The following is a 12,904-nucleotide window of genomic DNA, read 5'->3' as shown; positions in this document are numbered from 1 at the left end:
AACTATTTGAATTTTTTGAATATATACAACGTATTACTTAAATCATATTCATGATAGACAAAATTCACAAGTAACATTAAATTTAAAAAATGAGAGAAAAGGTTTAAGAACTCCTTTTCCTTCTCCTTCTCCTTCTCCTTTTTGGTAGCCACCATGGCCATTAAATGTTTCCCTTAGTCCCTACTTCAGTCCCACAAGTCTCTTGATTGTTGTCCCTGCCCGATGAACCGCAAATTCACAATCAATCAAGTTTCACTAGGGGTGTGCAAAAAAACCGTAACCGTTTACCGTAATCGTTAACCGGTGTAACCGGCTCATTTAAACGGTTAATTTACCGAACCGTTTAAATTAAACGGTTACGGTTAACCGTACCGCTAAATATAGCGGTTAACGGTTACGGTTACAAGTTTTCGGTTAACCGTTAAAATAAATAAATATATATTTTTTTTGAATTAGTGTACAAATCAATTTGGGGAAATTGGGTACGAATTAAAAAAACTTAGTACGAATTAAAACTTTGTAATGTATTTGGTTTATGGATTTGTAATCTTAATTAGAACATGAATTTTATTGTTTATTACTTTATTTTTAAGTTTGTATTAGAGTTGGATGTTTGGAACTATTGGAAGTAATGCAGGGTTTAAAATTTATTAAACGGTTAATGGTTAACCTGTAACCGTACCGTTAAGGAACGGTTAACCGCAGCGGTTAACCGTTCCTTAACGGTACGGTTACGGTTCGAAATTTTAAGTAACCGACATAACGGTTAACCGTACCGTTAAGGCTAAACGGTACGGTTAACCTATTGTGCACAACCCTAAGTTTCACACCCTTGTCGTCTAGTAGGGGCTCTTTTTTTTGCCAAACATCTCTAGATTTTTGGAAGATTATTAGAACCAAAGTACGTACTAAGATATTAATGCCATATAATAAGGGTATCTATTCAATGTTCGGTTTGAAATATGATTAAATGAAATTTGATTCAAGTTTTTATCAGCCATTTTTGTGTGTGGTCAGCTAACATACGAGTAACTCCTGATCAAATAACCTTTCACTGATCGGGTAACCCCTAACCGAGTAACCTCTGATGGATTGAGCAATCCTGACCGAGTAACCCTTGATGGATTGAGCAACCCCTTACTAAGTAACCCTCAACTGACTAAGTGAGTAAACCCTAACCAAGTATCCTTGATTGACCGAGTGAATAACCCTTGATTGACCGATTGAATAACCCTTGACCAAGTAAGCCCGACCATTTCTTCCAAAAAAAAAAATGTCTGGTCATACGGTGTGGCTAGCTACATATTAAAGTTTGATAATTTTTATTTAGTTTTGAAAAGTTAAGTCCAATCCGATTCCATTTTGGGTAAAATTGTCCGAAACTACTCGCTTAACCTGTCAATTTGTAAACAACTATTCATTAAAAAGTTTTATATATATAAAAAAAAACTACCATTCATATCTAAAAATTTTGAGTAGCACTGCTCTTTTCATTTCCGACAAATTATTCCAGTGAGTGGGATCCATTTTTATTTTTTTTTTCCTAAAAAAAAAAACATCCCCACCCTTGGGTTGAGTTTTTGCAAAGAAGATGAGGTTGGTTAATATATATACTAGGGTGATGATTTTTTTTGGTGGAATTTGTTATATACATTCGAGTGTACCACACACTCAACTAACCTAAGGATAGTTTTTACTTTTCATTTGATAATTTGAAAAAAAAGCATCAAAATAACAAATGGACCCCACTCACCAAAATTTATTCAATGAACAATAGAATTGCTACCCAAACTTTTTTTAATTTAGGAGCTAGTTTTTTAAAAAAAAAAAAATTTAACAAGTAGTTGTTCACAAATTAACCTTCTCTGTATTAAACAAGTAGTTTGGACGATTAAAATAAGCTATCATTATTTCTCACTTTAGTTAGTTCGAAGTAAAAAAATTACTAGTACAAGGTCAAACCATTAATGCCTTGTCAAACAAGTACTTAAAAAAAAAAAAAAAAAAAAAAAAAAAAAAAAAAAAAAGGAAGTTTCAAGTTTACAAATACAAGTACTCTGTACTCATCAACAACACAGAACATCTTTGCCCAAATTTACACTCCAAAAACCAACACTGACCGTGAAAGATCATCGGAAAATAAATGAGCAAAGCGAGTAGCAGCGTAGCAACAACCGATAAAGAGGCGGCGAAACCAAAAGTGGCGGTGGTTGTATTCTTACTAAATGGAAAGAAGGTGCTGCTGGGACGCCGTCGCTCTGCCGTTGGCAACTCCACCTTTGCTCTTCCCGGCGGTAATCTTGAGTTCGGTCTGTCTCTATTTCTCCGTCTTCTTCTCTCTTATATATTGCATTTCTGCTTTTTTGTTTTTCACTTTTTATATTTTATTATATAGTTGTTGTTCGTCAATGTTGTGCTACCAGAATTGATTCATTATACTATGTGATTTTATTGTCATTAGAAATTTCAAATTTTCAAGTGTGGAGAAATCATGTCAATTGTTAATTTAATGTAATAAAGAGTATGCTTGTCATTTTAATTTTCAATTGATGTGATTATTGTAGGATTATATGTATTCAATCCATTTCAAATTAATTACAATATTAAGATTGAAATTTATGAGTTTGGAGTGAAATGTTGCAAAAATTTATGAGAGACTATAAATTTTTGGGATTACATTGAAAAATTATTTGATTAAAGAACACAAGTATAATAGGCACAATAAGAAAATTTTAGAAAAAATTGATAAAAATAATCTCGTTGATTCGCTCAAAATAATCCCAACTTTAGATTATTTTTAAATAATCTCAGCTTTAGATTATTTTTAAATAATCTCAACTTAAGGAGTTATTCACCTAACATGTTATATCAGGTTACATAGACACGTGACACCACATGATAGGTTGAAAATTTTAAATAAAAAAAAAAACTATTTTTTTTTTTAAAAAAAAAAACATCCCACCCACGACCGCCTTCCAATCACCACCGCCGGCTGCTTCCGAAGCCCCAAACCACCGCCGGCTGCTTCCGAAGCCCCAAACCACTGCCGCCAACCTCTGTCACGCCGGCGTCGGTTCCCAAAACCTCCCTCCTCCTCCTCCCCTAAACCCTTAAAATAACCCAGCCCCACAGCAAAAACACCCCAATCGACCCTCCCCCACCCTCAAAACCCTCGGCGCTAGGGTTCCGAGGTTAGGGGAGGGCCGATTTGGGGTTTTTATCGGTGGGGCTGGGTTATTTAAAGTGTTTTCGCGGTTTTGGTAAGGTGGCTTTGCGGTGGTGGTTTAGGTGGTTCAGGGGTTAGGGAAGGGGGAAGTGCCGGCGCCATCACGGGGTTGAGGCGGTCTGGCGCGACGGTTAGGGCTGGGGTATGGCTGGGCGGTGGGAGAAGGTTGCCGCCTGCCGGTATCTGGCCGTTGATGGCGGTGGTTTTCAATTTTTTTTTAAAGAAAAAATGAATAAAAAAATATCAACCAACCTGTGGTGCCACATGTCACTTAAACAAAAAATAAAATAAAATTACCTCTTTATCAAGTTACCGGCCACTTGGGATCGTTTAAAGCGTATAACCCCTAAAGTTGGGATTATTTAAAAACTAGGATAAGTCCCGTGCCATGCACGGTTATAATTAAACTTTACAACAAAAATTATAAAGAATGGTTTTTATTTATTTATTTATTATTTTTATTTTTGAGGGAAATAAAGAATGGTTGTTAATTTAACAATTTATCCAAAAAAAATATTTGTGACAAAATAACTTGAATTTAATTTATACCAAATGCGTAAAGGTTATTGTTTTGAATTTTAAAAAAAATAATTTATTAATAGAAATTTAGAAGCTATTAAGTTTTATATAAGAAAACGAAAATCTAAGCTTAGGTTAGTACCCATATATGTCTTCAAAAAAAAAAAGGGAAAAAAAATAAAAGGTTAGTACCCGTATACGAACTAATATACATTTGTCTTTATATTTTTGTTGACACACTTTGATCGGCATTAAATGAAAATTTAGTTGATTTATATTACTTTAGGATAATTAGTATTCCATAATCAACTTTTTCAAAATGTATGTATAGTGAGTAGTAGCGGTTTTTATTTTAATTTTAATAATCACATTGCATAACGATTAATGTCAAATGATTAATGTTGGAGCTTGGAGGAAAAAACCGATACTCCTTAATATTATAATAATCTTGGACAATGATATATTTAATACCTTATTTTTAATCTATGTTTGTATACTTGTAACTAAAAGATTAATAGTATAGAATATATGTTAAAAAAAAAATATTAATTGAGTATGATTGGATTAGATATGTTGTCAAAATAGAAATAAGTATTATTGTAGCTTATAAAATGGAAGTCATTAAAATTTGGTAAAAAAAAAAAAAAAAAAAAAGGAAAGTGAAAAAAGGAGGGAAAATTATTAATGTTATCGTGACAATGTCATCTTAGGTTCGCTTTTAGTATAGGTTAATTGATAATCCAAAATTGGGATTATTTTGAGCGAATCGGCAAAAATTGGGATTATTTTTGTCAATTTTTCCAAAATTTTATCAACAACTACCAATTAAATCACGTGTTTTAAAAACAGTTACTCTATACCTATTTAATTTTTTATTTTTTTTAAAAGAACTATTATAAAGTTGTAAAAATTTTAATAAACACTACCACTCTAACAATTTCGGCTAGATTCTCCGGTATCTGAGTCTCACTTTTTACTTTTATGAAGAATAATTTAATCAATTAAGATGGTGATTTTATAGTATAAAGGTAAAAAGTGAAACTTACATGCCGAACATTCTAGCCGAAATTGTTAGTGGTAGTACTAAATAAACTTTTTACAACTTTGTGAAATTTTTTAAAAAAATTAATTTTAATACTCGTGCCTACCTATTTTCAAAACACGTGCTTTAATTGATAATCATTGACAAAATTTCCTTACAACAATTACTTATTTCATCTTACTTATATTAATCCATATTTCTACTTAAGATGTCTCATTAATTTGGTCTTACTTTTGTGTGAATCTGATTACTCAAAAGAAAATGTACTCATAATATGCCTTTCATTGTAAAATTTGTACCTAATATCTCTTAATACATCATACATGATCATCAAATTAAAATAAAGTAGCTCAAATTGCTATCTACGTAGTATTTAAATTGAGCAACAAATTATCTTCATCAAAGTGAAATTTTAATGTGATAATTTCAGGAGAAAACTTTGAGGAATGTGCAGCAAGAGAAGTGAAGGAAGAAATAGGGTTAGAAATAGGAGCAACAGAGTTACTAACCGTGACCAACAACCTCTTTGTTGAAGGGCCTAAGCCTTTACATTATGTCACCATCTTCCTCCGTTCGTCCCTAACAAATACAGATCAAGTTCCACAAAATCTAGAGCCCGAGAAATGTGATGGTTGGGATTGGTATGATTGGGACAATCTTCCTCAAACACTCTTTTGGCCTCTTGAGAAAATGGTTAATAGCGGGTTCAACCCCTTCCCTGCCTAGTGTAGCGATGATCTTATACACAACGTACTTTGTAAGAGCTAGCGATTTGAATTGGACTCACGAGTGGTGTTCGTGTTTGACATGGGTATCAATCAGTTTTCATCATTCTAAACTTATATTCAAAATTGATGAAAGTATGGTTAAATTAGATTGAATAATACTCTTTGTGGCATGTTCGGGTAACAATGTATGCAGTTATGCACATATATGTGGGTTATGTTTTGATGTTATTGCTTTGGCATTACTTTACTAGTGCTTTTGTACTATACTAATTTTCTATTGTGTCATTTATCTTAATCTATTATGAAATCAATTTCTTCATTTCTTGTCAAGGTTGTTAGTTTTGATGATTTATTATGTAGACACCTCCTTTTTGATGGTATAACTATTGAATATGGACATGTATTTATTACTCCTTGAGTTAATATGTACTTAATACTTGTAAATGCATTGATAGTTCACTTAGTATCATCATAAAAGAACCCAACTACAATAGTTGAGTAGCCATTATATTTCAAAACCATGATATCAATTGAGGAGTGAGGGGATGGAGGGATGGTTGGTCCCTCCATCTCCCCCCCATGTGATGGGGGTTTCGACTCCTCACAGCCCCACTCTTGAGATAGGATGGGGCCCCTCTCCGTAGTTTACCGGTCAAAAAAAAAAAACATCATAAAAGAAAAGGTCCAAATCAAGTAAAACAAAGATTAATTAAAGCATATATATCATTGAAAAAACTTATAATAATAAGAGACTTTTGAAATTAGTTATTTGGTTATTATATACACTGAAACAATTATTAATTAGCAATTATTTACCTAACTTTTTACACAACCTGCTAATCAAACCAACTAATATAACTAGCTACTCAAATTAGTTCGTTAATACAATTGGCTATCAACTAATTACCAAACAAGACCAATGAATATAAAGGTTAAAACAAAATAACATGAACCATAAAAGAACAAAAGAATTTAAACGAAATAGCAAGAACCCTAAAATAACATGAGGTTACTGTTTATGTTACTCATTGTTAATGAGAAATGAATTGCACGACAAATTAGTTTGCTGACTTTAATTTGGGGTTGCTTTTTAAGAACAAAAGCTTACAATCTTTGAGGAGATCTGGAAGGATCTTCATATTATTTTATTGGAGGACATGAGTGGTGTGACATCATCAGAACTTATACCGGACCAAAGACCGGTTTTCTTAAATTACTCGCCCTGGAGATTATCGGACTAGTTTCTTTGGTCTAGTGCGTCCATTTTCCCTATCCAAATCGGTTTTTGAACATCTCTAAAAGTCAATTTAAACAGCACACTTGTCAACGCAAAGTGCAAAACTATGATCTACAATAAAAAAAAATATAAAATATACTCCGTATTTAAAAAAAAACATACGCTGTGATAACTCTAACAACGCCATACACAATTATGTTTATCATAAACAAATTGTCCAAAAAGGCGGGTATACGTTAATTTATTGTAAGACGGGTTAAAATTATCTTAAAGTATTTAAAGTTACTCTTTATATTACAAAAGTTATTATTTTTCTAATGATATCTTTTAACTTACAAAAATTTATAATGTATTAGATTAATCATATTAGCCTTTATAGTACTCTCTCCGTTTTTAAATACTTGCTCCACTTTTTATTTTCGGCCGTTTTTAAATACTTTATCTATTTCCTTATTGGTAAAGCTTTTGCAATATTTAATTCATTTTCTCTCAACTAGTGAACTCAACATAAATAATATTTTGTTATGAAATATTTGTGGATATCCATTATCCTCTTTTGTATCATTACGGAACAATCTAGATCTAGGGTTATCCAATCAAACCCTAATATATTGTATGTATATATACACCTTATCATATGGAATAAGATACACAGATTTATTCTCTCCTCAATTCTTCTCTTGTTCCCTTTATTTTACAATACGTTATCAGCACCAAATCTAACCAAATGAGCATTATATCAAGGGAAGTCTTAGATTGTTAATCTCGATATTAGCAATCAAAGTAACCGTAAAATTCAATACGATGGACTCGTTTGATTGATTAACCGCAAATATTAATGCTGCCAAAGGTACGCTTATTTCTGTTTTTGACGACATGCTAAGATCATACTCTAGTAGTTATACACCTTTTGTATGTAAGCCTGTAGGGAATAATTTCAAGCCTTAAAAATCCCACTAGCTTGAATCCCACTGTGATCATACACTAAAGTACGGTGGCGTCCAAAAGGGAAGAAGATAGAGCAAAAGAGTCGCCAACAAGTTTTTAAGGAACTTGTAAACCGTTCACGAGGTGAAGGTTACACCCCTTAACGATCCAAGAGATCGTCAACTCCATAAGGTCATGAACCAAATAAGGGTTCGGGGATGAAGGTACAAATCCAACCTAAAAGAGATTGAACCTGCCCTAATAATATGCCTCTACTTTATTCTGCTCGTATTCATGTGCGCTTTCTGACTAACATGCAATCAATAGGATTAAACCTAAACCTGTTTAATCTATGTTGGTTGAATTTAATACACAAATAAATCTATTATTGGCGATCACTTGAATTTAAATCACAATTAACCTAACAAGATTATTAATATCTTATTAAGCGTGATTGCAAAAACCAATTCCCTTTAACCTGCAATAAAAGGTGATCAAGCAATAACAATATATAATATATATCAAGCATCATAATAAATAATCATCATCAATCATAATCATAAATGTTAGAAAGAACATAGGAAGCATCATATTTTTAATCACGCTTAATATTAAAAACACCCTAGACATGATACTAAGAATATCATAATAACAATATAAACATGATGTCTACATCATAAAATCAATTAAGTACTTACTTGGATGCCTCGTACCTCTTTCTAATTACAAAATACACACGTTAGTAACTTTAAGGAAAGTAATAAACAAAGCAATTAAATTAAATAATTGAAATAGAGATTTGGGACCAAACCCTCAGAAATTAAAACCTTTCACGTCTAGGGCGAAGACAACTTCGAATATGGCTAGTTGTATCAAGATCTTGTGAATGCGGAATTTTGTGTTAAAGAATAAAGTTTAGAAAGAATGAATGAAAGATTAATGATTCATAAACTAATTTGTTGACGATTGAAGATTGTAGATGATGAATGAAAACGAAATTTATTAAAACTTAAGAATAAAAGAAGTGGTGAATGATAAATGATAATCCATCCCTCAAAACGGAGTTTTTGATACGATATTTATAGAGAAAATCAGCCAAAAAAGATAATTTATCAAAACAGAGTCTGAAGATCGCAAAAACAACTTGGCGCCAGCCCTGGCTCATTGGCGCCAGGACCAGTGGCTAGCGCCAGGCTCCAATGGCTGGCGTCTGGCGCCAATCCTGGTTCCAGGCGCCAAGGCCTGGGGTTGGACGCCAAACCGGCTTTTAACACGTTTTCGAAAATATGATAATTTTACCGTACTGGAAGATAAAATAATATAATTTCAGTCGAAAATCCTATTTGATCTAATGAAAACTCTAAAGAATCCTAATTGAATTAAGAATGATAAGAACCTTATAGAATGTTCTAGAAGACCAAAACCATTCCTAATTACATTAGGAATGATAAATCATATTAGGCCCTCCCTTAGATCATTGGGCTGTACTTAAAACTCAAACCGGGCCCAGTTTAGTAAATTGGCCATAAATTCCTCAATATTCATCGGAATTGGGCTTATAATATATCGTTGGAAAGGTCTTTGCAAGCCCCATCTAACTATACCACTATTGGACCCATATCATGGACCAACCAAACTGGATTGGTTGTTTTCTTAAAATAAAGTTTTCAAAAACAGAGAGAAGAGAAAAGAAAAGAAATAAAACTCTCCGCAACACTAGACCTTTCCACACTTTCGTTTCATTTGATTATGATTCGGCGTGAAAGGCACTCATCACTGGGTTTGGTTTTGGGGAGACACAAATGGGTGTCTACAAAGCCACAATTAGAATTTAGAATTAGATTATTGATGATTAATCGATTGAATGGTTTACCTAGAGTATTAGATCTGATAGTCAAAGGTCCACATATGATTTATTATTTTATCAATTAATTTTTTCTGAATAATTTCTTGATTGATAATAATTTCTTGAGTGATAGTATCCTTGAAGATAAAATTTTGGATCAGATTTAATTTGGGCAATATTATATGCTGACAATGGTTTTCATCCATTCAAATTGCATAATTAATAATAATGACCATTACGCCTCCTCATAATCTATGTATGTTTGTTGTTTCGTTTTGCCAGAGTATATTATATAGTTAAGCACAAATTTCATCTACTATATCTAATTGGATCCATGTTTAAGATTAAATAGTTTATATATATATATTAGTCCGTGTCGCTTGCCTTTAGCCTCATATTAGACAATATTTATTTACTGTATTTGTTTGGTATCTTTCAAATCATGTCATGATTTTGATGATAGGATTGACATAATCTTAGTGATAATATCTTTTTATTATCCTCCTTAATTATCTCCTATAAACTAGATGTACATATATTGATGCTACCATTACTCCCTAGATTGACGTTGACTTATATTCTCAAGCTTTATGAAGGAAATCATCAATAAAACATTCTCTACACTTGTATCCTATGTTGCTCGTACTTGATTATTCTTTAATTCACACACATGTATCATGAACTATATCCCAACACTGTTGCAATTATTAATCCTTTATGGATGTCATTATGTGTCAATTTTATTCTATGTCTAATGACTCGTGATGGCTACTTATGGCTACTTAGCATTGCTCTCATGATCTTATGTACCTGATGTGGTTAATTATTCGATTTGTTTATAATTCTACCATGTATGAAGTAGCATTATACTTATAGTACTCTATTAAACCTATTACTTTCATTCATGATTATGTGATTGGAGAGAGAGAAATGATTGAAAAAAAAAATTAGATAAATAAAACCGAGCAAGTATATTGTTTGCGGAATAGATGGTTTTATAAGCATGATTAAGTTATTATATGATGTTTTTTATATATGACATCAGATTCTTTTATATGATAATTAATTATAATGGTTAATAACCATGACACCGCTATTATATGAGATACTTATGATTTACTTTGAAGTGGATAATAAGACAAGGAGTGTATTACTAGTAATTTTATTTTCTTAAGTATAATATGAAAACATACATGTACATGATGACTTAGAAATGTCCAACAATAGTTTCTATGGTATGTTGTTGGCTATATTATCCTCCGTAAGCAAAACCAATGTATGTAAAGTGAAAATAAATACATAAATAAATACTTTGAACAATCGATATATTATTATATGGTCTTTGAGTGGATATCCTTGATTCCAACTTTGGGTTAAAAGTGGAGATCCTTGATCCCAACTAGACTATTAGCTCATTCCCAGAAGTGAATGAGCAATCTCAAGATTGAAACAATAATAATAATAATAATAATATAAGCATGTTTGCATGATGTTATTTTGATATAATTCATTGGAAATTCATGAGAATTACCAAAACGATTACATATTAGCTATTTGAGCAAGAAATAGTGTTATGAGTTCAAGAAATTAATCCACGACATTACTTGTGAGCAACTTATTTAAAAGTATATTAATTATGCCCACACTTATAAGAGATTAATATGATTAATATAATTGGGCTAGAGAAAAATAATAACTTTGCTTTGTTTGATACATGCATTGCTAAAAGAATTTATGGCTTGAGAAGAAGATGGATTTAAAGATTGTTGGACTAGTTTTATACCCCCATATGCAAGGAGTAGGGGAAGATAGTGTTTATTCCACTGTTTTTATGTAATCCTTGCACATGAATAATTAAATATGTTAATGGTCAGTTTGGTACATACACTAGCCTAAACATTAATAATTTATTTAATAGAGGTGGCCACATGATAATCAAATATTTAGCATGATACCATCCTGGAGATGGATATGAATAAATGTCATTACCTATATAATAGCTATAAATGTACATATTAAGTTGATGTCCTAGGTGGACAAGATCAGTTGCTATTGAACTAGCACACCTGAAGTGTGGTAATGAAAAAGGGTACAACGATAAGAATCCTTGGAACAGGAAAGAAGCACTAATTGACAATGACAAATTTGAGAAAGCTAAGTGACACATTTTATGTATATCCTGAAGAGATCATTTTTAATACATTAAAATGTGATATGATTATATAAAGTACTCTAGAAGAGTATAAAATGTTGTCCAACAAGGTTAACATGTATCAAGATTACAATCAATGCTCCGGTGGAGTATGAGTATTAGTTAATTGTCTTGCCAATTGTAGAAAGAAACACACTGGTGTACTTATATCACATCATTTTCATGGCCATGCATAAAGTATCTCTAATAAGGCAATCACCAATATTATAAAACTGATCATAATTTAAATATTAATGCAAAAGTGATTGGATGTGATAATTAATAATTAGGCCATCCGGGGTTTAATAAATTCCCGTTATGAAAACCTAAAGTTTCATTTGATATGAAAGAAATAATGTGCTGACGCTCTCTCATGTTAAATATATGAAATAAATTGAATGGCAAGACATAACATTGAGATTGAGCTATATTTAGATTGTAATTTTTAATAGTTTGTGTAAAAAGAAAAGTTCAAGAGATAATATATTGGTCAATCTGAATAATTGGTGACCAGAAGTTCACTAGAATAATTTATATGTTGACAAATATTAGGTGACCAAAAGCTCACCACGTACAAATTATATGTGAAAATTTTAAGTAACTAGTGTTACTATCAATGTTTCTACTGATCCCGAAGATCACCACCTAGTGAAATTACAAAAAAAAAAAAAGGTTTATATTTGTATAACAATTCTCTTGATTGGGGCTATTGTATGTCAGCACATAAGAAATAGAAAAGAAGGAAATTCAACTGCACAACATATGTCTCCCCATTGATGTTGAATTATTGATCTCCTGAAGAGAACAAATTGTGAAAGATTTAATGATAAATACATACGTATTATGCAATGTATAGTTAATGAAGAAATAATTTAAAATTACTCTCTAGAAGAGATAAAAGATTGTTTTAATATAATTATTCTGAGAGATAAATTTTGTTGATTATGATCCTCCCATGAAATGAATTTTATTGTAAATTTGTATACTAAGTTGGTGAAGAACTGTGATGCCCCTATATATGAGATATTTTACCAACTTAGGGGGAGAATTGGAGTAAGTTGGCAAAAATTAATTAAACTAATGATCCCTATATAAATAATGGTAATTTGAAATATTTTCTAGCCAACTTTCGTCCATATGCTATCAAGATATGTTGCACATTTATGATTTGATTTTGTATTCAGTTAT

At 31.7% G+C, this 12,904-nt stretch overlaps 1 protein-coding gene across 1 annotated transcript; it reads left to right on the top strand.

Annotated features, from left to right (window-relative positions):
- Positions 1-1,715: 1,715 nt before the first annotated feature.
- LOC110720227 (nudix hydrolase 1-like) lies at positions 1,716-6,356 on the top strand. Its single transcript, XM_021899235.1, has 2 exons — positions 1,716-2,309; positions 5,218-6,356. The coding sequence occupies exons 1-2, from the start codon at positions 2,144-2,146 to the stop codon at positions 5,511-5,513; spliced, it is 462 nt and encodes a 153-aa protein (XP_021754927.1). The 5' UTR covers positions 1,716-2,143; the 3' UTR covers positions 5,514-6,356.
- Positions 6,357-12,904: the final 6,548 nt, after the last annotated feature.

This window comes from Chenopodium quinoa, unplaced genomic scaffold, assembly GCF_001683475.1.
Source record: "Chenopodium quinoa cultivar QQ74 unplaced genomic scaffold, ASM168347v1, whole genome shotgun sequence".
NCBI classification, from domain to species: Eukaryota; Viridiplantae; Streptophyta; class Magnoliopsida; order Caryophyllales; family Amaranthaceae; genus Chenopodium; species Chenopodium quinoa.
The sequence above is the reverse complement of the archived record's forward strand: the minus strand, read 5'-3'. Positions and strand labels throughout refer to the sequence as shown.